This window comes from Salminus brasiliensis, chromosome 20 (genome assembly GCF_030463535.1).
Source record: "Salminus brasiliensis chromosome 20, fSalBra1.hap2, whole genome shotgun sequence".
Classification (NCBI taxonomy): Eukaryota; Metazoa; Chordata; class Actinopteri; order Characiformes; family Bryconidae; genus Salminus; species Salminus brasiliensis.
In genome coordinates this window covers 33,610,028-33,637,887 of record NC_132897.1, presented here as the reverse complement: position 1 = coordinate 33,637,887, position 27,860 = coordinate 33,610,028, and the positions used below count along the sequence as shown (strand labels likewise).

The 27,860-nt window shown below is 41.2% G+C and overlaps 1 protein-coding gene across 1 annotated transcript; it reads right to left on the bottom strand.

Annotated features, from left to right (window-relative positions):
- Positions 1 to 1,119: 1,119 nt before the first annotated feature.
- htra4 (HtrA serine peptidase 4) lies at positions 1,120 to 25,991 on the bottom strand. Its single transcript, XM_072664610.1, has 9 exons — positions 25,523 to 25,991; positions 15,018 to 15,117; positions 12,513 to 12,717; positions 8,971 to 9,165; positions 7,669 to 7,701; positions 5,913 to 6,027; positions 5,760 to 5,817; positions 4,384 to 4,479; positions 1,120 to 1,285 (listed from the first exon to the last, which is right to left on the bottom strand). The coding sequence occupies exons 1-9, from the start codon at positions 25,989 to 25,991 to the stop codon at positions 1,120 to 1,122; spliced, it is 1,437 nt and encodes a 478-aa protein (XP_072520711.1).
- Between the last annotated feature and the right edge of the window lie 1,869 nt (positions 25,992 to 27,860).

Here is a 27,860-nt window from a genome sequence, read left to right as displayed (position 1 = left end):
CACCACCCCATCTCATTCATCCTCAACTCCCCAACCATCCAATGGATTCTCCACCATTCATCATCTCAGAGAACACCGTTGTTCCCACTGCTCCACAGCTCAATGCTGGTGGTTGGTGGTTATACCCCTCTAGCCAACGACCGGCAACATAAAGTTGAGTAGCCGAATGCATTTATTAGAAGGGGTGTCCACAAATATGTGGACATATGGTGCATATTCATCCGATATTATTGGTTATCTGAATGTTTACATCTGTTACATCCCAAACCTTTTACGCTTTATTCCCACGTCGAAGAATCAGTGTGTTTATTTAATATGGGAACAATTCTGGACCTTCACTGGAAGCCTGACGCACCGCTTCCCTGCTTTCTAGCGTTCATGCTAATAATCCATTTAAGGAATTCCCCATGTCCTGTAACTCATTTAACATGAACTGGTGGGAATAACATTTTTTTTCGGTATTAGCCCCTCAAAAAAAACAGCACTTAAAGCAGCAGCTGGTCAGGCTGTTTCATTCCAGCCTGGCGTGGAGAATCCAATTTATTACGGCATGATAAAAACAGCACCACAGAACCAATACTGCCACTGGAATCGAGTAGAGCTACACGCTCCAAACAAGTTGCCAGTGTTTAAATGCCCTCGCATGTAATTAGAAAAGCTTTCAGAATAATGTAAGTGCTCAATATGTCCAAGCGACTACGCTTAGCAACGCTGGTTTCCCAACTTCAGATACATTCTTATCAATAAAACCAGCCTCAAACATCCCCCTTGTTATTTAAAACAATGTCAATACGCATAGAATAAACAGAGGAAATTCCTAATATTCTTGTAAAATTCCTTATGTTTTTTGATAATACACTTTGGCAACAACACACACACTCACCCAGTAAGACCCCCAACCCATACGCTACAGAGCAAAAGTATGGAAAAAGCTTATTTCACAAACTTCCAGTCGCTTTTGGTCTGTAACCAATGCCCTCGTATCAGTAGTCTGCTATTCAGCACACAGTACCTGCTGTTTGCTCGGTAAACACACACACCACCACACACAGGCACACATGTGTGGTCAAGCTGTTCTACACCATACCCCGCACGTAACGTCCGCAGGTACGTCACCGGTCACTCCTGTTCTCCCGGGATGATCGTAAGCGTGACGTCCTCATTAGCCCGCCGCACCATCATGGACAGGGGTTCCCCAGACTGCACTGCATGGCTCACGTCATCTGTGGTGTGAACCAGCTGGCCGTTGATGGTGATGATCACGTCATGGTTCATCAGGCCAGCACTGTGAAACATATCACACACACACACACACACACACACACATCTTGGACACCTGTCTGATGTTTTCCTTAATAATAACAGCACTTCCCTCTAGGGCTGAGTTCAAAGAAAGGCTGAAACCAAGTGAAGACCCTCTAAAGAGGACCTGAGAGTACAGGGGGCCGAGATTTGTTTGTCATTTACAAGAATAAGAAAATACACTAATTATTTTTCAACAAATGGCCAGATATAGACCATAATATCAAGTCCAGACAAATCCAAGTACAAATACTATTAAATCCAAGTCTAAGTCCAAGTACAAATACTATTACGTTCAAGACTAGTCCAAGTACAAATTCTATCAAGTACAAGACAAGTCTAAGTACAAAACTATCAAGTCCAAAACAAGTCAGAGTACAAATATTATCAAGTCCAAGACTAGTCTGAGTACAGATACCAAGTCCAACACTAGTCCTAGTACAAATATTATCAAGTCCAAGACTAGTCAGAGTACAAATTCTATCATGTCCAAGACTAGTCCGAGTACAGATTCTATCATGTCCAGGACTAGTCCGAGTACCAATACTAAGTCCAAGACCAGTCTGAGTACAAATACTATTAAGTTAAAAACAAGTCCAAGTACAAATACTATCAAGTGCAAAAAAGTCACAGTACAAATACCAAGTCCAACACTAGTCCTAGTCCAAATATTATCATGTCCAACACTAGTCCTAGTTCAAATATTATCAAGTCCAACACTAGTCCTAGTTCAAATATTATCAAGTCCAAGACTAGTCCGAGTACAAATTCTATCATGTCCAAGACTAGTCTGAGTACAAATTCTATCATGTCCAAGACTAGTCCGAGTACAAATACTAAGTCCAAGACCAGTCTGAGTACAAATACTATTAAGTTAAAAACAAGTCCAAGTACAAATACTATCAAGTGCAAAAAAGTCAGAGTACAAATACCAAGTCCAACACTAGTCCTAGTCCAAATATTATCATGTCCAACATTAGTCCTAGTCCAAATATTATCAAGCCCAACACTAGTCTTAGTTCAAATATTATCAAGTCCAACACTAGTCCTAGTTCAAATATTATTAAGTCCAAGACTAGTCCGAGTACAAATTCTATCATGTCCAAGACTAGTCCGAGTACAAATACTAAGTCCAAGACTAGTCTGAGTACAGATACCAAGTCCAACACTAGTCCTAGTCCAAATATTATCAAGTCCAACACTAGTCCTAGTCCAAATATTATCAAGCCCAACACTAGTCTTAGTTCAAATATTATCAAGTCCAACACTAGTCCTAGTTCAAATATTATTAAGTCCAAGACTAGTCCGAGTACAAATTCTATCATGTCCAAGACTAGTCCGAGTACAAATACTAAGTCCAAGACCAGTCTGAGTACAAATACTATTAAGTTAAAAACAAGTCCAAGTACAAATACTATCAAGTGCAAAAAAGTCAGAGTACAACACTAGTCCGCAAGTCCCTCCAACGCATTGTGAGGACAGCTGAGAGGATCATCGGAGTCTCTCTCCCCTCCGTCATGGACATTTACACCACCCGCTGCATCCGCAAAGCAACCAGCATTGTGGATGACCCCACCCACCCTTCACACAGACTGTTCTCCCTCCTGCCATCAGGAAGAAGGTACCGCAGCATTCGGTCCAACACGACCAGACTCTGCAATAGCTTCTTCCCCCAAGCCATCAGACTCCTCAACACAACTCAACTTCTGAACTGATATCTTTCTGGTACATGTACACTCTCCCTCTCTCTCTCTCTCTCTCTCTCTCTCCAACCATTTACCCCAGGAAAAAAAGGGGAAGCATTTTTGCACAAAGCATTGCACTAATAACTTCACTTTACTACCTCACTAGACTCTATTTATTACACATTGCACAATTTGCACACTACCGTCAATTATTTATTATTCTCTGTCTGTACTGTGTTGTGTTGTCTGTCCGCACTTGTTTGTTTGTGTTGCACTTGTGTCTTGTATGCACTGTCTATGTTGCACCATGGTCCTGGAGGAACGTTGTTTCGTCTCACTGTGTACTCTGTATGTAGTTGAAATGACAATAAAACCCACTTGACTTGACTTGACTTGACTAGTCCTAGTCCAAATATTATCAAGTCCAACACTAGTCCTAGTCCAAATATTATCAAGTCCAACACTAGTCCTAGTTCAAATATTATCAAGTCCAACACTAGTCCTAGTTCAAATATTATCAAGTCTAAGACAAGTCTGATTACAAATACTGTTAAGTCCAAGTACAAATACTATCACGTCCAAGACTAGTCCGAGTACAAATACTGTCAAGTCTACGTACAACTTTTATAAAGCTCAAGACTAGTCAGAGTAATAATACACTCAAGTTTAGGAAAAGTCCAAGTATAAATACTAGTCTGAGTTTTGGAAAAGTCCAAGACTAGTCTGAGTACAAATCCTATCAATGAACAGGTTCACTTTAGTAGATGTCTAACAAGACTATGCATTCGAGCTTCTATGCATGAAGGCGTCGCCCCGCTGGCAGAGAATGAATAGGCCCTCTGAGAGCCGATGTTTCCTGGCTTGGAGAGAAGAACAACGTCTAGGATAGATTTCCATCTTTGGCCTTTAGGACATAAGGGGTGCTCTGATTTTGTCTCCCTAGAGGTATCGCCATGCCTTCCTATTTACTGTTGCCAAGACATTTGGCAACCCAACAAGCAGACAATGGAGATGATGCCCACTGTAGAGCGCTTTCGATGACGTTTGGATTAGGCCTCTCGGTCTGGCTCTTTTGCCAACAACTTCAGGACTTCAGTCCAACTGTGGCATTTTCAGTCACGTCACAATCCTCCAAGCCTTGATCAGGCATATGTGTCCTCCAGATCTTGCACGTTGCCAAACTGGCCCGTGGCGCGTGACACATTATTATTATGGTGGAAAGCAGAGCCGGAGAGGAATGTTCTTTAGTGGAGAACCGTGCGCTGGAAAGCCCCCCTGGCGCACAGTTGGACGTAAATCGTGCGATGAGGTGGGGTGTGATGGTATGAGTGTGGCCTCTGGCTGTGGGTGAGTGGGAATCGGAGAGCAGAGAGGAGGCCTGGGCCTGTTTTCTTACCTGGAGGCTGCGGTTCCTGGGATCACCTCATAGACGTACACTCCTGAACTCACATCTGGGAAATCACTCTCCCTCTCCCTCAGCTCCCTGATCAAGCTGTGAGAGCAGAAAGAAATACGAAAAATAAAAGAATTAGCACATCCAAACTTGCTAACTCTAACAGCAAATGAAAGCAGGGGGTCCAGTTAGCATGATCTCATTTGCACTGTGCTGACGGGCATTGTGCAAATGAGCTCACGCTAGCTGGCTTTCATGCTAAGTAGCTTTCCTTTCAACACTAGCCATGCTAGGCTTTTCTGTATGATGCATTCCTTAAGAGTAAAGGTTGCTAAAGCCTGCTTGTTGTCCTTGGCTGTCGAAACGCTCAAAATAAGCGTGGGTTGTTGAGTGACAGAGACAAATGGCCAGTCGGGATTGTTGGATGAGATGACTGTAGGTGAGACTTATGGTTAGTTTGATTTTAAATGCTTTCTGTCAAGGACAAATTCATCCTAGGGCAGGCCCAAGCAGCACTTTACAGGGTTCATAAACTTGCTGGTGTATCAGAGTACTGGAGTACCCTGGAAACCGCCCTCAAAAACAAGGATATCTACATGAATAATCACAATTAACCATCATTTAAGTCTCTCCATTACTACAGGTCAAACCATATCTAGTAGGTGGCAAAAGTGTATTAACAGTATACATTAAATAGCCATTACTACAGTACTATTACCTGCCTAATATTGTATTGTTGGGATTGGTTCCACCATAATGGCCTTCACAAGACCTCTGAAGGTGTCCTGTAAGTTGTAAGGTTAGGACTCCATGGCTCACATCAATGACTCTTAGTAGCCAATGACCAATGGTAGGTACTAACCACTGCAAACTGGAAGGACCAAGACCTGCCTGAAGTTTTGGAGATGTTCTGGCCTCAGTAGTCTAGAACATCACAGTTTGGTTCTTGTCAAAGTGGCTCAGATTCTTACGCTTGCCCATTTTTATTGCTTCAACACCTCCATCACCTTCAAGAACTGACTGTTCACCTGCTGCCTAATATACATCTTGACATCTTGACAGGAGCCACTGTAGATGAAGGGATGATAACCAGTGTTTTGTACTCGACCTGTCAGTGGTGCTAACGTTATGGCAGTACGTGGTGTATGCCGGTGATAGCGCAAATGAACTGAAATCGTTGTGATGTAAAGTATGTAGCCTATAGAAGAAGGCATCTAAGAAGACTTGGACACCTGGCATCGATTTATGATGCACTAAACTGGCAAAGAAGCACAATTTCTGTGGCTTGAATGGGCTTAAACTATGTAGTTGAGTAGTAAATGCTTCAGGCCAGCCCTAATTCGTTCGATTATTATTTGAATGAAATAGACTGAACTTACGATGGGGTCAGATGAAACATCCTCACTCCGATATATCTTTTTTTGGGCTTTGTTCTTCCTGCAGTCGAAAGCACACAAGAAAATGACTTATCCGGTCAATCGGGATGGAACAAACTTACGGACTGAGCAATGCAGCCGACAGGCCCAACAAACCTTTCCTTTGTCTCTCGTAGGAGTCTGCGAGAAATTGCCGTATCCGGTCCGAGGGGATTGCAAATGATATTCCCGCTGTGACCTTCAGCGTGTTTATGCCGATGACATCTCCGTCCTTGGAGCACAAAACAGAGAGTGTAATAGCCAAATCGCAATTAGCATGAGTGCACAATCCAGCCTTGAATAGCACGCAGCCGGAGGATGCCCTGGTCAACCACGCTGAGGATTCTCCGCCTCTGAGAATGTCCGGTTGTATTTCCTCAATGGTCTAATACCGGTGTCCACATTTGCAGTTTTTGTGGCTGAGGGTCTCTGTTCATTTTAAGATATCCCCTTCTTGTGGGGTACCCTGGAATTAAACCTGTGATGCTGAGGTGTTTAAACACCCCATTGAGAATGACCCAGTCCCTAAATACTAAGTTCTGTGGGGTCCTGAGCACTAAAGTATGCAGAGAAACAGATGGATACAGTCGGAAATAATAGGACTAACAGAGCCCCTATATGGGAAGTGGAGCTGATTGAATGGACCGAGTTCATTCCAAACCAGGGGTGGTCATAATGTTGTGATATGATGTCTAAATTTCTGTCCGTTTTTAGTTTTCTCCAAGGTTCTGTAAACTTTGTACATGATTCTGGATTAATAGACCAATAGAAATGCTTTCTTCACATTCTTTAAAAGCATTTCTCACAGGAATAATAAAAAAGTACTTTTGTATTCAATTTTATTCTAAAATTAGTGCTTTTTTCAGTGCACTACAGGAGGCACTTTCTCTCAATAAGCGCCATACACACACCACAAGTAACTCGCCACCCTGGGCACAGCGTTTTTTGCACTGATGGAGGCATCTGCGGCGTTATGAGAAATGCACTTCATTACGTTCGCACAGTAAGCCTGGGGGTTTTGTAGGCAGCTGTGTCACCTGGACCGAGCGCAGCACGCATCGGGCCGTGCCTCGCGGAGCCGTTATTGGTGATGTTGGAGGGCAGATATTGTGGAATGGCAGCTGTAGAGTCCCAAGGGTCCACTGGCCTGGTGTGCTCCACATGAAAGCCTCCTTCTTCTGAAGTGGGCCGTGGAGCCGAGTTCAACACTGCCAGCAGTGCTGGTGCAAAATGAGCGCGCTCTGCCACGAGCGACAGATGAACATCAGAGTGTAATGGTGTCTCTCAGACAAATTGCAGCCGATCAGATTTTACAGTAGGCCCTCGGATGGCGCTCCGCTCCGAGTTTTGTTGGCCGCTATTGTGGAACTCATAACATCCGGAATCGGAGCTGCTTCGGCCTTCGCCCGTTTATCGTTCTGCCGCCCCCCCCTAATGATCTTTTTCATAGTCAACGCCGGGGCTTTTACATATCTCTTCCATCCTGTCCTGTTTTCCACCCTATAAATGAAAGTAGTTTTTTATTGAGGCTTGCAGGGAAAGCTGGATTGAAGGGCTAGCCTGAGGCGCAGTCAGGGGCATGTGTTGTTTCGGCCCTCTCAGGATCAATAGGAGAATATAAAGCACTGCAGATCATTTATCCAGGGCAAGTCTCCAGAAGAAAGCGGACATAAAACAACAGAGGGTGGAGAGGGAGAAAGCGAGAACCGTGTGTATTGAGCAAATAAAAACCAGAGACATGACCTTGGGCGAATCCTTTTTTTAACTAAAGCGAACAGAGATGCGCGGAACGTGAGGCCCAGAGAGGGCGAGGCGGGGGCATCGCCTTGAGAGAGCAAGTGAAAATGAAAAGAGAGTGCATGAATGCTCTTACCAAGTTAACAAGTGGTCCTCCCGAGTTGCCGTACTGCAAGAAAGACATTGAATTGGATTAAACGCACTAAAATAGAGAGACAGAAGTGCATTCACAAGCAAGGACACGGACACTTGTCGTCGCTTGGCTGCAGATTTCAGGCCTGTACTAGTCATAGTGGGCTATATATATATATATATATATATATATATATATATATATATATATATATATATATATATATATTCATCTACATTCATGAGGGAATAACCACCCTTGGCTCGGAAGACACTAGCAAGACATTGTGGCATGGACTGTATTAGGGTAAGGGACGGTGTTTATTATACAGGTTAGCTCGATTGCTCTGTACCACTCGCCAGAGTCGTGTCCTTTTGGACATCAGTCAAATGGCGTCTTTTGCCCATGACCATTGTTTTGCACTAGTTTTGGTGGCCACAACGTCGAAATATATGGCATGTTCTGTGGTCAGAAAGTGGACAATGGGACATGGTTGGGATTTTGGAAAGCTGTCAAAAGGCAGTCTTATGACCAAGAGACCAAGTGTGTCCTAAGGATGAGGTTGTGACAACCTTCGGACAGCGTTGCGTGTTTGCTGGGAAACCCCTTCACGTGGCACCTGTGACGACGTCCCGTCCCGGCCGAGGTCATTCCAAACCAGGGGTGGTCGTAATGTTCTGATTTGACTGTTTGTAAATTTGTGATTATACCACTTATGTATCCAGTTCTGCAAATAATTTTGCTTATTTAAAAAATAATAATTCAAATAATCTTGCAAATGTCAAGAATTAAATACATTTTGCTTATTTTTAAGAAAAAATGCAGATATTTTATTTTACAGGGCATAATTTAAATAATTTTGCTTATTTCAAGAAATCTATCAACTTTTTTTTTTTTTTAGAAATGAAGCAGATATTTAATTTTACAAATAATTTAGCAAATTGCTTATTTCAAGAATGAATTCAGTGCTTTTTTTTATTGATTTTACCACAATATCCATTTTTCCAATATCGCCCACTGCTACTTGGTTGTCATTGGTTAGCTATGCAATATAAAATATAAAATGATTAATATTTATTTATTATTTATTTGAATAATAATTGATTTTTTTTTTACTTTATCTGAATACTGAATGCTCCGACACAAATTCCACAGTGACACTGAATTATCTCAGATATCTGATCATCACAGCCAGTCGTTTGCCCAGTCTTTAGCAAAAGCTCTAACGGTGAGTTTACTATGAGCTCTTATTCACACTGTCTGTGGCCTCCTTCTCTTCTACAGGCTTTTGAAGGCTACGCTTACGTTGATGATGGCGTCCGTCTGGATGTACTCCATGTCAGAGTTGTGGAGGCCAAGTTCATGTCCGCCTCTTTGGGTGGTGCTGATGATGCCTGTGGTCACCGTGTTCTGCAGGGAGAACGGGCTGCCCACAGCAACCACAAACTCACCCGGCCGCAAGTCTGAGGAGCGGCCCAGCATCAGCACAGGGAGGGGCTCCTGCAGCCAGAGGAGGACAAAGATCAACAGGACTATTATTATTGTTCACGGAAACGTGATCTAGTTTCAAGCTAGAGATAATGCAGACAGCTGAGCTTTTTTTTTTTTTTAAGAAATTATGAAGATATTTGTACTTTTTTAAACAAATCCTGCAGATACATTTTTCCTATTTCAATGAATAATTTTAATAAAATGTAGCCTTTTCAAAAAAAAGTTCTCAATTTTACTATTATTTCTAGAAATAATGCAGATATTTCATTTTGCAATGTTTGATTCAAATAATCAGATCATTTTTGTTTCTTTTTAAAAATAATGCAACTATTTATGATATTTAACATTTAACAAGAAATATTTCAAATAACTGTACTTATTTAAAAAAATAATACTGATATTCATTTTTTACAAAGAATTTTCCTTATTTCAAGCATGAATTCAGACAATTTAGCATTAAAAAAAAAAATAATTAAAATAAAGTTGCTTATTTCTTATTTAAGAAATAAATTTGATCATTTAGTGTCAAAAAACTAAAATGATTGTATTATATTGCCAAAGACATTTGCTATTTTTTTTAAATGATAAAAAACCATGTGTCAAACTTTAATTAATCTTTAATTTTATAATTCTTTTTTTTTTTTAAGATTTTTAAATGGTTCACAAGTAAAGATTAAAGCAGTGAGACAGAGATCGATTGCTTGCTCGCCGACAAAGTAAAGTACTTTCTCATTTTAGGTGGCTACAGATTCCCTCAAGTAACGGAGACGAATGGAGTTCCTGAGCGTCTAACCTACATTTCAGGACGCTTCAAATTCTCCCGGCTGGACCGGTAAATGATTGCATGCTCTTATTGACCTCCAGCATCCACAAAACACAGCCTTCGTCCTTTTTCTGAGCAGCAGAGGCAGACAACTGATCGAAACCCTCATTCAATGAAGCACCGTCCCGCTGAGACCGAGGCCTTATTTCCAGGAGCGCCCTGAGCGTTACGGACATAATGCACATTATTTCATGCACAATACACACCACAATATTCCACAAAAGAGCTTGCAGGCCGATCTTGCTCACAGAGCTCATTCAGAAGGGTTCAATATGTGTGGCGGAGCTGAAGCCGGGATACAACATAAGCAATAATTATTACCCCCAAAAAGCCTGGCTGTGGATGGCAAACAAACGTGTGGCGCTCCGGTAACACCTGAAGAGATCCCTGCCGTGAAAAATGTGGGGAGTAAAGGCTGTACTCAGCCCGGCTCAGAACCTGCCTCTGCCTGCCTCCGCTCCCGGCCCGTGCCTGGATTGGGTGGGATTTTACAGCATGAGGAGGGGTGGGGGGGTGTTGAGGGCATATGACAGTTTCACTTTATTACCCGCTCTCCTCAGGCACGACGCCTCGCTCCATCCCTGCCTTCCCCCGCAGGCGGCCTGCGCTCTGCAGCATCAGATGCCGACCATCTGCCTCCCCCCCTCCACATTTCAGTCCATCTAGCAAAGCAGCAGGCGTCTTCGTACACAGCTAGGGGCCGAGTTAGCATGATTGCGATTTGCCGCGCCAGCTTCAGGTTATGGAGGGCTGCAGGAAGAAGGTGCTCTTGGTAATTGTGCTGCAGCCATTAGTCAACACAGCCGACTAGGTGGACCATGAAAAAATGGCAATTCCTACTGTTGATGGCGTGCTTGTTTACTCAAGCCCGTAAGCCCTAAGGGCCCATATGTGGCCCACACTTCTGTTCCTCATTCTTTCTAACTCTGTTACTTCCATACAGTTGCAGTCAGAAGTTTGCAGACACTTTGGCAGCCATCAATAAGCTTCTGGCACAATTCTGGTTGGATATCAGACCACCCTTCATGGCGTCCTCTGACATATTTGAGGTCAGGACTTTGAGGGAAGACCTTTCTAAAAGTCTGATGATGACCTGCTTTATCCATTCCACAACAACCTCAGGGTCACTGTCCTGTTTGAACACCCAATTGTGTCCAAGATTTAATCAGGAGGAGTCCAGCGGAGTATGCTGACCCCCCTGCTCTAACAGACCTACTAAATCTGGCAACTGACAGGTGAGCTGAATTAGCCAGTAAAAGCATGAAACTACCACCACCATGCTTAACAGCTGCTCCAGTGTTCCTTGGGTTGAATGCCTCGCCTTTACTCCACTCCTGACATCGCTGTCTTAACTCTTTCCGCCAGAAGCCCTTTTCCTTGTGCATGTGGTATTATAATATGTTTGACCTTTTTTCAAAACACCTACCTTGGTTAACAGAACCAGCCGGACTACAATTTAAAAAATCATGATGTTTTTTCAATAACATAAGAGAAACTGACCTTGGCGTTGCACCATAAAGGTCACTTGCTTTGTTGTGGCCATCTTCATGATGCAACACTCTTTCCAGTCTCTTTTAAAAGCATGTCAGAATAAAAGTCCTTTGTAGACGGTCGCACCAGATGACTTTTGAAGAAATCCAACCGAATTTACTTAACTTTTATATAATTTTTATTTAATTTTGTTAGTTCGTAGTTTTAAATAGGATATGGACTAACTGTCTCTACTGTCCAGGGAAGGCTTTCACCCCAAACCATCTCCTCAACGCCCCAACTCATCCAAAAAGTACTGGACGGTGCATCATTCATCATTCCAGAGAACACAATTCTTCCACTGCTCCACAGCTCAATGCTGGAGGGCCTTATACCCCTCTTGCCCATGTCTGGCATTAAGCAGCATGGTGCCAACAGGTTCAAGTGGATCTGCTTCAGAGAGTCCTATTCTATTGGCTATACTTCTCTACATGGACTAGACAAGCTCTGTGTGTGTGTATGTGTGCATTTGCACATCTTTGTCAGCAATGGGTACAAATTAAAGTAAGGGTGTCCACAAACATTTGTCTTCTGAGGCCAGATGGTGCTCCATTCTCCTCGCTCTACATAAGCTCTGTTTACAGAAGCACTGGGCTCTGGGAGCTGAGACAGATGTGTTTGCCATCACAGCTAGGCACTGAAACAAGCTGTAGCCATGAATTCGTACAAGCAGAACAGAGCAAATCTGGGGACAAATTGACCGTGTCAAGAAACGCAATCTAATTTCGGGCGGCGAAGGCCCTCGCTGACGTGCTCCTGGAACATCCGCCGGACTCCCTCAGGATTCATTGGCTTCCAGATGCTGTGATGTTGCTCAGCGATGGCGGGGCAGTCGACCGCGGCAACGAAACAAAGTGCCGCGACAGAATCCTCCGAGCGTGGCGACGCCGAACGAGCAGCAAATGCTCAGCTCGACTCAGAGCTCGTGTAAACACACTCATTCCAGGCTTAGCAGACAGCCGGGAAAGAGCAGGATGCTAATGATCTGACGAGGTGAACTCACCTCGGAGTCGATCTTGATCAGAGCGATGTCTAGCTTCTGATCCACGTCTTTGGTGGTGGCATCGTAGTGGACCCCGTTGTTCAGCTCCACTTTGATTCTCTGCTTGTTGGACAGCACGTGTGCGTTGGTGACTATCCAGCCATCTTCGGACACAATGAACCCGGAGCCGCTGGATACCGGTACTTCTTGGTCGCCGTATGGCAGTCTGCGGGAACGCATACAGCGGAATGGGTTTGATGGCATACTAGGGTGTTTTCAAGAGGTAGATCATTCATTATTTGACATTAGGGTACCAGAAGCTGAGGTAGACCCTTCACTATTAGTAGACAAGTTATTGGGACAAATCCTTCACTATTTTAGACAAGTAGACTAGTTATTGAGACAGAGCCTCCATTATTTGAAGCTATTAGACTAGTTATTGAAACTGAGCCTCCATTATTCGAGGCTATTAGACTAGTTATTGAGACCAAGCCTCCATCATTTGAGGCGGATAGACTAGTTATTGAGACCGAACCTCCATTATTTGAGGCTAGTAGACAAGTTATTGAGACAGAGCCTCCATTATTTGAGGCTATTAGACTAGTTATTGAGACCGAACCTTCATTATGTGAAGCTAGCAGACTAGTTATTGAGACCGAACCTTCATTATTTGAAGCTATTAGACAAGTTATTGAGACCGAACCTCCATTACTTGAAGCTAGCAGACTAGTTATTGAGACCGAACCTTCATTATTTGAAGCTATTAGACAAGTTATTGAGACCGAACCTCCATTATTTGAAGCTATTAGACTAGTTATTGAGATCAAGCCTCCATTATTTGAGGCTAGTAGACTAGTTATTGAGACCGAACCTCCATTATTTGAGGCTAGTATACAAGTTATTGAGACAGAGCCTCCATTATTTGAGGCTAGTAGACAAGTTATTGAGACAGAGCCTCCATTATTTGAGGCTAGTAGACAAGTTATTGAGACAGAGCCTCCATTATTTGAGGCTAGTAGACAAGTTATTGAGACAGAGCCTCCATTATTTGAAGCTACTAGACAAGTTATTGAGACCGAGCCTCCATTATTTGAGGCTAGTAGACTAGTTATTGAGACCGAACCTTCATTATGTGAAGCTAGCAGACTAGTTATTGAGACCGAACCTCCATTATTTGAAGCTATTAGACTAGTTATTGAGACCGATCCTCCATTATTTGAGGCTAGTAGACAAGTCATTGAGACAGAGCCTCCATTATTTGAGGCTAGTAGACAAGTTATTGAGACAGAGCCTCCATTATTTGAGGCTAGTAGACAAGTTATTGAGACAGAGCCTCCATTATTTGAAGCTACTAGACAAGTTATTGAGACCGAGCCTCCATTATTTGAGAATAGCAGATTAAGATTAAGATCAAGCCTTCATTATTTGAGGCTAGTAGACTAGTTATTGAGACAGAGCCTCCATTATTTGAGGCTATTAGACAAGTTATTGAGACCGAACCTCCATTATTCAAGGTTATTAGAAGTTATTTAGACCAAGCCTCCATTATTTGAGGCTATTAGACTAGTTATTGAGACCGAACCTCCATTATTTGAAGCTATTAGACTAGTTATTGAGATCAAGCCTCCATTATTTGAGGCTAGTAGACTAGTTATTGAGACCGAACCTCCATTATTTGAGGCTATTAGACTAGCTATTGAGACCGATCCTCCATTATGTGAAGCTAGTAGACTAGTTATTGAGACTGAGCCTCCATTATTTGAAGCTATTAGACTAGCTATTGAGACCGAGCCTCGATTATTTGAGAATAGCAGATTAAGATTAAGATCAAGCCTTCATTATTTGAGGCTAGTAGACTAGTTATTGAGACAGAGCCTCCATTATTTGAGGCTATTAGACAAGTTATTGAGACCGAACCTCCATTATTCAAGGTTATTAGAAGTTATTTAGACCAAGCCTCCATTATTTGAGGCTATTAGACTAGTTATTTAGACCAAGCCTCCATTATTTGAGGCTATTAGACTAGTTATTAAGACAGAGCCTTCTCTTTTTAAGACTAGTTGACTAGTTATTCAGAAAAACCCTTATTATATGAGACTATTAGACTAGTTATTGAGACAGAGCCTCCATTATTTAAAGCTATTAGATTAGTTATTGGAGCCGATCCTTCAGTATTTTGGACAAGTAGACTAGTTGACAGAACCTTCATTTTTGAGACTAGTAGACCAGTTATTGAGATTAATCCTTCATTATTTGAGACTAGTAGACTAGTCACTGAGACAAATCTTTTAATATTTTAGACAAGTAGACAAGTTATTAAGACAGAGCCTTTACTATTTGAAGCTATAAGACTAGTCATTGAGACAAATCCTTAACTATTTGAGACTAGAAAACTATTCATTCATAAACTTTCATTATGTGGGACAACATAGGCGGCAAAGCATTAAGTGTTCCTAATAGCACTCCTAGCAAGAAGTAGAATTTAAGTGTGTGTCCAAAAAGCTTGGATCTGTGAGTCTTTCTCACCTTCTGAACAGCTCCAGGTGAACAACAGCAGGGGCGATCTTGTCCACTACATCAGCGATGAAGTTGAATTTGTAGCGCATGCTGCCGGGGTTTCGAGAGCCTGTGGAGGAAAACACACAGTGTTTGAGGATGCGTGACCCACTTGAATCTAAATAGGTTACCACAAACCATAAGAAGAAACACACCATGTTTTCCAACATGCACACTGAACTTTTGGAGGTTCTTCAGTTTTAAACCATGGAGGAATCACTTAAGGTGCTTTGAGAAAACCTTCAAGAAAAGTGTTTTAGAAGAAAAAGGTTCCTTGAAGGTTCTTCAGAGGTTCCTCAACAGTTTCAAACTGAAGAACCTCCAAAATGATCTTATATAAGGATTTTTCTATAAATTCTCTGGCAAAGCAGCGTGACGGGGAATTTGAATCAGCATTCCTTAAATCATAGTGGCAATGCCTTAGTCCACTGGATCACTCTGAACCCCAGACGTTCTCTGGTATTGTATACTCTACCTTGTATTGTATGGTTCAGTAAGGATTGAAGGCTTGAATTCAAAGCCTATGTTGGTGCAGCACTAAAAACGGGCCTGCATGCCAAGCTTATTCACAATTGTTTTTATAGTAACAGCCCGAAAACAGAGTCTTCTCAAGGTCAGTACATTCCAAAGCCCAGCGCGATTTATTTTCTAAGCTTTTCTTCTAAGAGTGTTAGATGTGTACCATACACAATCAACACCACATTGCCAAGTACTGGCCTTCTTAGGTGACCTCCCTCTCAGTCAGATGCTTTCTTAATTCAACAATTCTTTGTGCAAATCCACAGTTAAGCCTGATATTCCGCCTCGAATCAGTCCTTTCAATCCCACCCAACAGCAAAAACCAATCTGAGGCAAACATCAAGGAAACAAATGTGAAACAAAAGACGCGGGTTGCCATTGGATTTCGGGCTGAAGGCTACCATGGAAGCTGCACGTACGCCAGCGCCAAGGAATTCTTCTTTAGCCTCCCCCACCCAGGCAAGCAGAGAGAAGAATAAATCCGTATACAGAAGTTGAGGAGCGAAAAAGCAACATGTGCTCACAAGCCACGTGTCGGAGCGTAACATCGGCCCCTGGGCACCCGGGCCCCGGCTCGCCTGCTGTATGCGAGATAGCCTGTCAGAGGTGTTTTCGCTGCCTTAAATTGATGTGGGCCGATTATATTGCGGCAGCTGACGGCGGCCTCGTCTCCACGGGAGAGAGAGCGCTGGGCCGCAGGCGGGCGTCGGCTTCCCCAGGGCGAACTGTAGCAGGTAAACAGTAGTGAGACTCTGATGGATCCTCATAAGAGGAAGACATGAGAAATTGGAGCACAGCTAGCTGAATTCTGCTTCCAAGAGGTTCTGCAAATGGCCCGCTGAGCCTCTATAGTAGTATACACTACAGACCAGAAGCTTGGAAGCCCTGTTTTTTTTGCAATAATCATAAAAATGTATTAGATTTTGTCAAAAATAGACAGTTAGATGTTGAACCAGGGTTAGAAAAAATTATGTACTGCTTTTGTTAAAACCTCAAACTGAAGCCATTGAGACTTTCACTATAGTACAGTTTCTGCTGTTTTAATTGAGTTAGATTGAGATACAGTACCATACTTTCACTATAGTACAGTTTCAGCTCTTTAATTGAGTTAGATTGGGATACAGTACCATACTTTCACTATAGTACAGTTTCAGCTCTTTAATTGAGTTAGATTGAGATACAGTACCATACTTTCACTATAGTACAGTATCAGCTCTTAAATTGAGTTAGATTGGGATACAGTACCATACTTTCACTATAGTACAGTTTCTGCTCTTTTAATTGAGTTAGATTGGAATACAGTACCATACTTTAACTATAGTACAGTTTCTGCTCTTTTAATTGAGTTAGATTGGGATACAGTACCATACTTTCACTATAGTACAGTTTCAGCTCTTTAATTGGAGTTAGATTGGAATACAGTACCATACTTTCACTATAGTACAGTTTCTGCTCTTTTAATTGAGTTAGATTGGGATACAGTACCATACTTTCACTATAGTACAGTTTCTGCTCTTTTAATGGAGTTAGATTGGGATACAGTACCATACTTTCACTATAGTACAGTTTCATCTCTTAAATTGAGTTAGATTAGAATACAGTACCATACTTTCACTATAGTACAGTTTCATCTCTTTTAATTGAGTTAGATTGGGACACAGTACCATACTTTCACTATAGTACAGTTTCATCTCTTTTAATTGAGTTAGATTGGGATACAGTACCATACCTTTACTATAGTACAGTTGCTGCTCTTTTAATTGAGTTAGATTGGGATACAGTACCATACTTTTACTATAGTACAGATGCTGCTCTTTTAATTGAGTTAGATTGGGATACAGTACCATACTTTCACTATATTTTCACTACTGCTCCCAGCGGACCACATACACACACACTTAACTACACACACGTGTTCATGTTCAGGGAATACTATGTGTATATATAATACTATATCCCACCCCCATGTGCAATTAAGAGTCTTTTGCAGTAGATAATATTGTTTATTGCTTTTTTAATTCTTATTTATATTGTGTATATAGTGTAAATTATTTATCCAAATTTTTGTAACTAAGTGTCCTGCTATCCCTTTCTGCTGCTACACTGTGAATTTCCCCACTGCGGGACTAATAAAGGACTATCTTATCTCTTATCTTATCTTATCTTTCACTATAGTACAGTTTCATCTCTTTAATTGAGTTAGATTGGGATACAGTACCATACTTTTACTATAGTACAGTTTCAGCTCTTTTAATTGAGTTAGATTGGAATACAGTACCATACTTTCACTATATTACCGTTTCTGCTCTTTTAATTGAGTTAGATTGGGATACAGTACCATACTTTCACTATATTACCGTTTCTGCTCTTTTAATTGAGTTAGATTGGGATACAGTACCATACTTTCACTATAGTACCGTTTCTGCTGTTAATTGAGTTAGATTGGAATAAAGTACCATACTTTCACTATAGTACAGTCTTATCTCTTTTTATTGAGTTAATTCAGAATATAGTACCATACTTTCACTATAGTACGGTTTCTGATCTGTTAATTGAGTTAGATTGGGATACAGTACCATATTTTCACTATATTACCGTTTCTGCTCTTTTAATTGAGTTAGATTGGAATACAGTACCATACTTTTACTATAGTACAGTTTCATCTCTTTTAATTGAGTTAGATTGGGATACAGTACCATACTTTCACTATATTACCGTTTCTGCTCTTTAAAGTGAGTTAGATTGGGATACAGTACCATACTTTCACTATAGTACCGTTTCTGCTCTTTTAATTGAGTTAGATTGGAATACAGTACCATACTTTCACTATATTACCGTTTCTGCTCTTTAAAGTGAGTTAGATTGAGATACAGTACCATACTTTCACTATAGTACAGTCTCATCTCTTTTAATTGAGTTAGATCAGAATATGGTACCATACTTTCGCTATAGTACAGTTTCTGCTCTTTTAAATGAGTTACAGTTCCCATACTTGGATTTCTTGAGAAAATCAGTAATTGCGATTTAAATATTTTTGAAGCTACTTCTTTGCTATACACACGGCCTGTAGTCATACACGAGTGAGTGGACAGTTTATTGTCTTGTTTTCTCGCTGAACACAACATGACAGAGCACATATCAGCAAGTACTTCCATGCACTTGCTCTCAATGCAAATTTGCCGGTCTCGGGCTTGTTACCAGGAATTGTTTTTGGCGGAACTCCAGCTATTCTCATCTGTCACTGTCTATCCTCGCCACACTCTGTCTCTCCTAAGCTTTCATTTTTCCCCCCAATTTTTAAACACATGCTCTTTACTATTTTACTGTTCCAACAATCTGTCCCGCTGTATGTCCCTCTGGACTGCAGTTGCTGGTGAGCGAGTGCAGGGCCTGGGCCTAGAACACCGAAGCAATTGTGTATAGGGGGAGAGGGCCTTATGCAAATAATTTTTGGAAGTTGCAGGATGGTTTCATCATCACATTCTTTGTTATCGAGGTATTGTGATAAAATATTTATATGATGAAGTATTTTACTGACATTTGAAGATGGTTTTAAAATGGAACAAAATGACATCTTTATATTGAAGATATTACAGCTGCAAGAAACAGTAATTTAATCAAATCTTAGATAAAATTTAATTTTATCTAAGTCATAATTATAGACTAACCCCTAATCTACCTAAACTAATAAACACAGACAGTTGCACCACTCACATCATTGTTGTTATTGTTAATTTATTCACCACTGTGGTTAACCATCAACAGTGCAGGCTAGAAAAAGTAAGTGTACCTCTATGTTAATGATTTCTCCAACAACTAATCTGTTTCACATGTGCTTTGCCCATTAAATAAAGGCACACAAAACCAAATACTGACAAATTTGGTCTTATCATGTAAGACCGGTTAGTGTGAATAAAAGCATTGCTAAAGACCTGCGTGTCCATGAATCCTCGCTTAGACAAAATGTCTATAAATGGAGGAAATTTATAGGACGGTTGCGACTCTCCCTAGGAGTGAGTGTCCTGTTAAATTCTCTCCAATAGCACAATGAGCAATCCTGAAAGAGGCGAGAAAGAACCTGAGGAATAGCAAAGACTCTACAAACTGCTAAAATCCTTGTTTGTGTGTCCACTATTAGAAAAACACTGAACAATGGTATTCGTGGAAGAATATTATAAAGGAAGCTGCTGCTGTTTGCACCACCTGGATGTTCCACGGTGCTTCTGGGGAAACGTTCTACATACAGATGAGACAAAAGTGTTTATTTTTTTAAAGAAATGCACAATACTACGTTTGAGGAACAAGAACTGCACACCAACAGCGTTAGCACCACTATCACTGCATTAGCATTGCAACCACTGGCCTCGCTTAGAAAAGGTATAACATTGTTAGCTTTCGTGTTACTTCCACAAATGCACATTTGGTGATCTCAGATTTGTTACCAGGGCTTGTTTTTTGGACCCCAGTCACTGCCAGTCACTGAACCCCAGTTATTCTCACCTGTCACTGTCTATCCTCACCTACTGCAACGTTAGCATCGTTATCATGATGTTAGCATTGCTGACGTGCTGGCTGCAGGCCTTGCCCAGGATTGCTACAGTGACGTTAGCCACAAGCCATGTCGATGAGGTCCTGGGCTCTTCACATCTCAACACTAGTAAATATGTGGTCTACATCTTAAGGCTCTAAAAGAGTCCTTTACCAGGCAGGGTCACAGGTCACAAATGCTACAGGAAACCTAATAAAGTTAATTTTATACCACAGAACCTTTTTCCTTATAAAAAGCAGAGATTTCAGTCCCAAACTTCCCATTGCTGAAATGCCACTGACCGTTCTATGCAGCCAATGGCAGAATTTGGTGGTTAATTTGGTGCCCCCATTCGTTAGACCAAATCTGCACCCCTGGCCTAGACGTTTTTTAGCCCCATACAGGCCGTCGAGATCCGACCTGTTTGGAGTTGCTGGAAGAGATAGATGTTCTGTGTCACGGGTACGAACCCTAGGGCACCGCTTTTAAAGGCTAAGTAGTCTCTTGGAAATCGACCAAAATCCACAAGTGCAGAGTGCAATGTCAACTATCATATCATTATGTCAATAAATCCATGAATTCAACTAAACCACTTGCTGACTGACTGGTGTTTTGCAAGACCGCACATGCACGGACCGAAAAAGGTGATGGAGATCGGCTCACGATAAACTCAAACTGGCCATGCTTAATCCCGGTTCTCTCACACTTGCAACAAGCCTGGTGTATAGCAGCTGTTCTGGATGTGTCTGAAGGAGGAGAACCAGAAAATATGATGTAATTCAGTGCAATACCAATTATTTATAATTCCACAGAGCTTTGGAGTTAACATTCAAATACTATTCAGCCTCAAAAGTGGTGCGTTGTCAGCACACTCGAGTTCGAAGGCCAGCAAGCGCAAAGTTACAGCGAGACTCAGACAGAAATGAAGCATGTATCTGAAACTGCCTTTCCCAAGGTCGGCTGCGCTGCCGGAACATATTGGCAGCGTTATGTTCTAAAAGCAAGAGCTATTAAAGCTCTCTTGACATTGAAAAAGCTCTGGCACACGGAGCCATTTTTATGCTTTTGTGGAGCTTTATAGGCACACCAATAAATCCATTACCACATAAATGCCTCCTCTTACTATTTTATGAGGGGCCTTGTTTGAATTTTGCATGAAGTTGTAAAGTCTGACTCCAATCACTGTATTGACGTCTGAACCCTTGAATAAGTTTTAGAATTTCCAGAGACAGAGAGAGAGAGAGAGAGAGAGAGAGAGAGAGAGAGTCAGTCATGGGTATTAAAGTTAAAGGCTGATCAATATTCAGTCCAATGCAAGCATGGGTGATTACATCATAATTAGTGAGAGTTATTTTTATTAAATAAATTTGACTCATATTTAATTTAATAAGTGTTTAAACACCAGGCAAAGGGTGGAATCAATGTTTCCATTGATTCCCAAAAATTGTTTCCATTGTTTCCATTTCCACATAATGTTTCCAACATTAATATCCAGTATGAAGCTCTAATAACATTAAAATCCAGTATGAAGCTCTAATAACATTAATATCCAGTATGAAGTTCGAATAACATTAATATCCAGTATGAAGTTCTAATAACATTAATATGCAGAATGACGTTCTAATAATATCAATATCCAGTATGAAGCTCTAATAACATTAATATCCAGTATGACATTCTAATAACATTAATATCCAGTATGACGTTCTAATAAAACATATATCCAGTATGAATCTCTATTAATATTAATATCCAGAACAAACCTCTAATAACATTAATATGAAACTCTAATAGCATTAATATCCAGTATGAAGCTCTAATAACATTAATATCCAGTATGGTGCTCTAATAACATTAATATCCAGTATGAAGTTCGAATAACATTAATATCCAGTATGAAGCTCTAATAACATTAATATCCAGTATGAAGCTCTAATAGCATTAATATCCAGTATGGTGCTCTAATAACATTAATATCCAGTATGGTGCTCTAATAACATTAATATCCAGTATGAAGTTCGAATAACATTAATATCCAGTATGAAGTTCTAATAACATTAATATGCAGAATGACGTTCTAATAATATCAATATCCAGTATGAAGCTCTAATAACATTAATATCCAGTATGACATTCTAATAACATTAATATCCAGTATGACGTTCTAATAAAACATATATCCAGTATGAATCTCTATTAATATTAATATCCAGAACAAACCTCTAATAACATTAATATGAAACTCTAATAGCATTAATATCCAGTATGAAGCTCTAATAACATTAATATCCAATATGAAGTTCTAAGAACATTAATATCCAGTATGAAGTTCTAATAACATTAATATCCAGTATGAAGTTCTAATAACATTAATATCCAGAATGAAGCTCTAATATCATTAATATCCAGAATGAAGTTCTAATAACATTAATATCCAGTATGAAGCTCTAATAACATTAATGTCCAGTATGAAGTTCTAATAGCATTAATATCCAGTATGAAGTTCTAATAACATTAATATCCAGTATGAAGCTCTAATGACATTAATATCCAGTATGAAGTTCTAATAGCATTAATATCCAGTATGAAGTTCTAATAACATTAATATCCAGTATGAAGTTCTAATAACATTAATATCCAGAATGAAGCTCTAATATCATTAATATCCAGAATGAAGTTCTAATAACATTAATATCCAGTATGAAGCTCTAATAACATTAATATCCAGTATGAAGCTCTAATATCATTAATATCCAGAATGAAGTTCTAATAACATTAATATCCAGTATGAAGCTCTAATATCATTAATATCCAGAATGAAGTTCTAATAACATTAATATCCAGTATGAAGCTCTAATAACATTAATATCCAGTATGAAGTTCTAATAGCATTAATATCCAGTATGAAGTTCTAATAACATTAATATCCAGTATGAAGCTCTAATAAACATTAATATCCAGTATGAAGTTCTAATAAACATTAATATCCAGTATGAAGTTCTAATAAACATTAATATCCAGTATGAAGTTCTAATAACATTAATATCCAGTATGAAGATCTAATAACATTCATATCCAGTATGAAGCTCTAATTACATTAATATTCAGTATCCAGTATCCAGTAATGTCCTGGCCAGTTCCCTATGAAGCAGTTAAGCTGCAGAGACATTAGAGCAGATAGATCACCTTTCCTCCTCCCACAACATCACTCAGCATTAGTTCCACAGAGCTAATCCTCACGCTCTGACAGCTCAGAGCTGCGGTGAATATTTTGTATGATTTACTGTGAGGCCGTGGTCCAGAAAATGGCTGATATTCCTCTGGGCTTATTGAGGCATCATTATTAGATAGGCCTATCTTTTCTGCCAGTGTGCCGTGATGCAGCAACAAATCTCCACAGGAGGTGTATTATTATGTAAATGGGTCGATGCTCAGAAAAGATGGCTTTTGGTTTCGGTCTGCAGCCAAATTCCCAGTCATGAATGAACGCCACACAGTGCTGAATTAACACCTAGCACCCAATGAAGAGCTACAGGCCTGAATTAACACCTAGCACCCAATGAAGAGCTACAGTGCTGAATTAACACCTAGCACCCAATGAAGAGCTACAGGCCTGAATTAACACCTAGCACCCAATGAAGAGCTACAGGCCTGAATTAACGCCTAGCACCCAATGAAGAGCTACAGGCCTGAATTAACACCTAGCACCCAATGAAGAGCTACAGGCCTGAATTAACGCCTAGCACCCAATGAAGAGCTACAGGCCTGAATTAACGCCTAGCACCCAATGAAGAGCTACAGGCCTGAATTAACGCCTAGCACCCAATGAAGAGCTACAGGCCTGAATTAACGCCTAGCACCCAATGAAGAGCTACAGGCCTGAATTAACGCCTAGCACCCAATGTAGAGCTACAGGCCTGAATTAACGCCTAGCACCCAATGAAGAGCTACAGGCCTGAATTAACGCCTAACACCCAATGAAGAGCTACAGGCCTGAATTAACGCCTAGCACCCAATGTAGAGCTACAGGCCTGAATTAACGCCTAACACCCAATGAAGAACTACAGGCCTGAATTAACGCCTAGCACCCAATGAAGAACTACAGGCCTGAATTAACGCCTAGCACCCAATGTAGAGCTACAGGCCTGAATTAACACCTAGCACCCAATGAAGAGCTACAGGCCTGAATTAACGCCTAGCACCCAATGAAGAACTACAGGCCTGAATTAACGCCTAGCACCCAATGTAGAGCTACAGGCCTGAATTAACACCTAGCACCCAATGAAGAGCTACAGGCCTGAATTATCACCTAGCACCCAATGAAGAGCTACAGGCCTGAATTAACACCTAGCACCCAATGAAGAGCTACAGGCCTGAATTAACACCTAGCGTATTAGCTCATCATCTACAGTGCTGAATCAACACCTAGCGTATTAGCTCATCATCTACAGCGCTGAATCAACACCTAGCGTATTAGCTCATCATCTACAGTGCTGAATTAACACCTAGCGTATTAGCTCATCATCTACAGTGCTGAATTAACACCTAGCGTATTAGCTCATCATCTACAGGCCTGAATTAACACCTAGCGTATTAGCTCATCATCTACAGTGCTGAATTAACACCTAGCGTATTAGCTCATCATCTACAGCGCTGAATCAACACCTAGCGTATTAGCTCATCATCTACAGTGCTGAATTAACACCTAGCGTATTAGCTCATCATCTACAGTGCTGAATTAACACCTAGCGTATTAGCTCATCATCTACAGTGCTGAATTAACACCTAGCGTATTAGCTCATCATCTACAGCGCTGAATTAACACCTAGCGTATTAGCTCATCATCTACAGCGCTGAATTAACACCTAGCGTATTAGCTCATCATCTACAGCGCTGAATCAACACCTAGCGTATTAGCTCATCATCTACAGTGCTGAATTAACACCTAGCGTATTAGCTCATCATCTACAGTGCTGAATCAACACCTAGCGTATTAGCTCATCATCTACAGCGCTGAATTAACACCTAGCGTATTAGCTCATCATCTACAGCGCTGAATTAACACCTAGCGTATTAGCTCATCATCTACAGTGCTGAATTAACACCTAGCGTATTAGCTCATCATCTACAGCGCTGAATTAACACCTAGCGTATTAGCTCATCATCTACAGCGCTGAATTAACACCTAGCGTATTAGCTCATCATCTACAGCGCTGAATTAACACCTAGCGTATTAGCTCATCATCTACAGTGCTGAGTCAATGGAACCAGACGTCTGGTTAGCTCTCTCTCTCTCTCTCTCTCTCTCTCTCTCTCTCTGTTTGATGCCTCTGAGACTTGGTTTCCCTTCATTTCTGAGAAGGAGAAGAAAGTGTAGACATCTTGAAGCGCAGGTGGACTTCCCCTTTAAACCAGGACCCCCACTCACCGGCCCCGCACGCGCCCCTCTGTATGAGTAGAACCGGAGGCGCGCGGCTCAGCTCGGCCCTCCTGTTCTCGGCCTTGAGCCGGCACGCGCTCGGGTACGTCCTGCCGTCGCTGCCGCACACCTCCCCTTGCTCGACGCACGCGCACTCGTAGCGTCCCGCCGGGCCGAGCGCGCACCTCAGGCCCTCGCCGCAGAGCGCGCGCTCGCCCTCGCACGCGTCGCCCTCGCCGGCCGCGCACACCGGGCAGCACGTGCAAGGGTCGTTCGACACGCCGAAGTAGCAGGTGTCCGGCGCGCGCGGGCACGTTGACGGCTCGCACGCGCCCGGGCACGCGCCCTGCGCGCGGGTCCGTGCCCGGTCGCGTGCGAGTCGTCTCCGTGGCCGCGCTTCACCGAGGTGGCGCGCGGGCAACGAGGAGGCCACGAGGACGCAGGTCAGCAGGGTCCAGTTCATCCACATAATCCACATGGAGGGGTTCTGGTCCAGGAGGTTCTCAGACTGGGAGCGGACAGGAGCGCATGGCAGCAGGTCTGGGAAGTTAGGAGGAGTGTGTGTGGAGTGTGGAGTGTGTGTGTGTGTGTGTGTGTGGAGTGTGTGTGGAGTGTGTAAGATGGGGGTTTAAGGAGGAGCTTCAGATCAGATCACTGAGGTCCCTCAGGCCACATCACTCACCACCCTCTGCTGTACAGCAAGCGTCTCAGGCAAGCGTTCCTCTAATACACCTCCAGAAAGGAGCTGGTGGTCCTGGTGGGCTACCACTCACTCCTGCAGAGCAGATGTCATGCGGTTGTAGCTTGCGGTTGATGTATCTGGCCAGTGACCTCTACACCACCCACCACCACCCACAGCCGTAAAGCAGTCTCACCTTTCTACAGGTCAGAGCCTGCACTGATACTACCCTCACCAAGTATGGAAGCCCCCCGTTATGCACTTAAGTATTAATGTAAAAGATTTGTACTGAAGTACTCTCAATTACATTTACTCAATTACAACTTACTTTTTTAACTTACATTTTCCTTGTAGTACTTCAAAGTACTTCTTTAATATTTGACACTTTTACTCAATTACATGTCCCCAATTACAAGACCATGGTTGATACTGAAACTTAAGTACTGAAGTACTTAACTACATTTCTTCAATTACAATTTTAATTATAGTATCAAAGTAGTCTCACTCTTACTTTTACTCTTTTACACTTTTACAAGCAAAACATACTTTTTACTCCTTACATTTTTATTTGGACCCTCAAAGTACTCTTTTACACCCTTACTCAATTACTTTTCCCAAATACATGAACATACTTTTAGTCCCATAACATTTTTAGACCCCAAAATACTATTGTTCACATTTACTCGATTACATTTACTACTTTTGACTCCTAAATATTTAATTTTGACAAAATACTTTTTTAAATGTATTTTTTTACATGTTTACTCAATTACATTTCCTAAATTACAAGAAAGAAATGCATTTTACACCTTACAGTTTTATTTAAACACTTAAACACTCTTTTACACTCAATTACATTTATTCAATTACAAGAAAACAACTTACTTTTGACTCCTAAACATTTTCATTTAGACCATCAATGTACTCTTTTTGCTTTTACTCAATTACATTTATTACTTTTGACAAGTGCTTTTTTTACGTGTACTCAATTACATTTTCTCTATTTCAATAGAAAAACATACATCTTACTCTTTACACTTTCACTTTAGTCTTTAAAGTACTTCTGTACTTTTTTACATTAAATTACATTTACAATTTACTCCTTACATGTTCAAGGCTCAGTGTATCATCACTGTCTAAACCAAAAAACCTTTCAAAACGGTAGCGTCAGGGGGTTTGTAGTGGGTATATATATAAATATAAATATATATATATATATATATATATATATATATATATATATATATATATATATATATATATATACATATACACTCAGTGCTGAGCTGAGTAAAAAATAAAAGAGCATCCGTTCATAAATCAGCAGCAGCTTTTAATGAACATCTGAGGAGCTGGACTCTGAATGCCAGCTCTTGTGTGGAGTTTCCACATCTGCTGTATAATTTCCTGTAAACAGCCGTCTGTTCCTACTGAGAGGAAAACGGCTCTTAGAGAATGTGACCAAACGCAAGTGGCCAGTACATACCATTATACAACAACACATCCCAGTACACAACCAGTATCCCAGAGCACACCACTACATAACAATGTGCATCAGACTGCAGCACTGCAATACACACCAGTATACACCACTACACACCAGTATACAGCTCTACACACCAGTATACACCACTACACACCAGTATACAGCTCTACACACCAGTATAC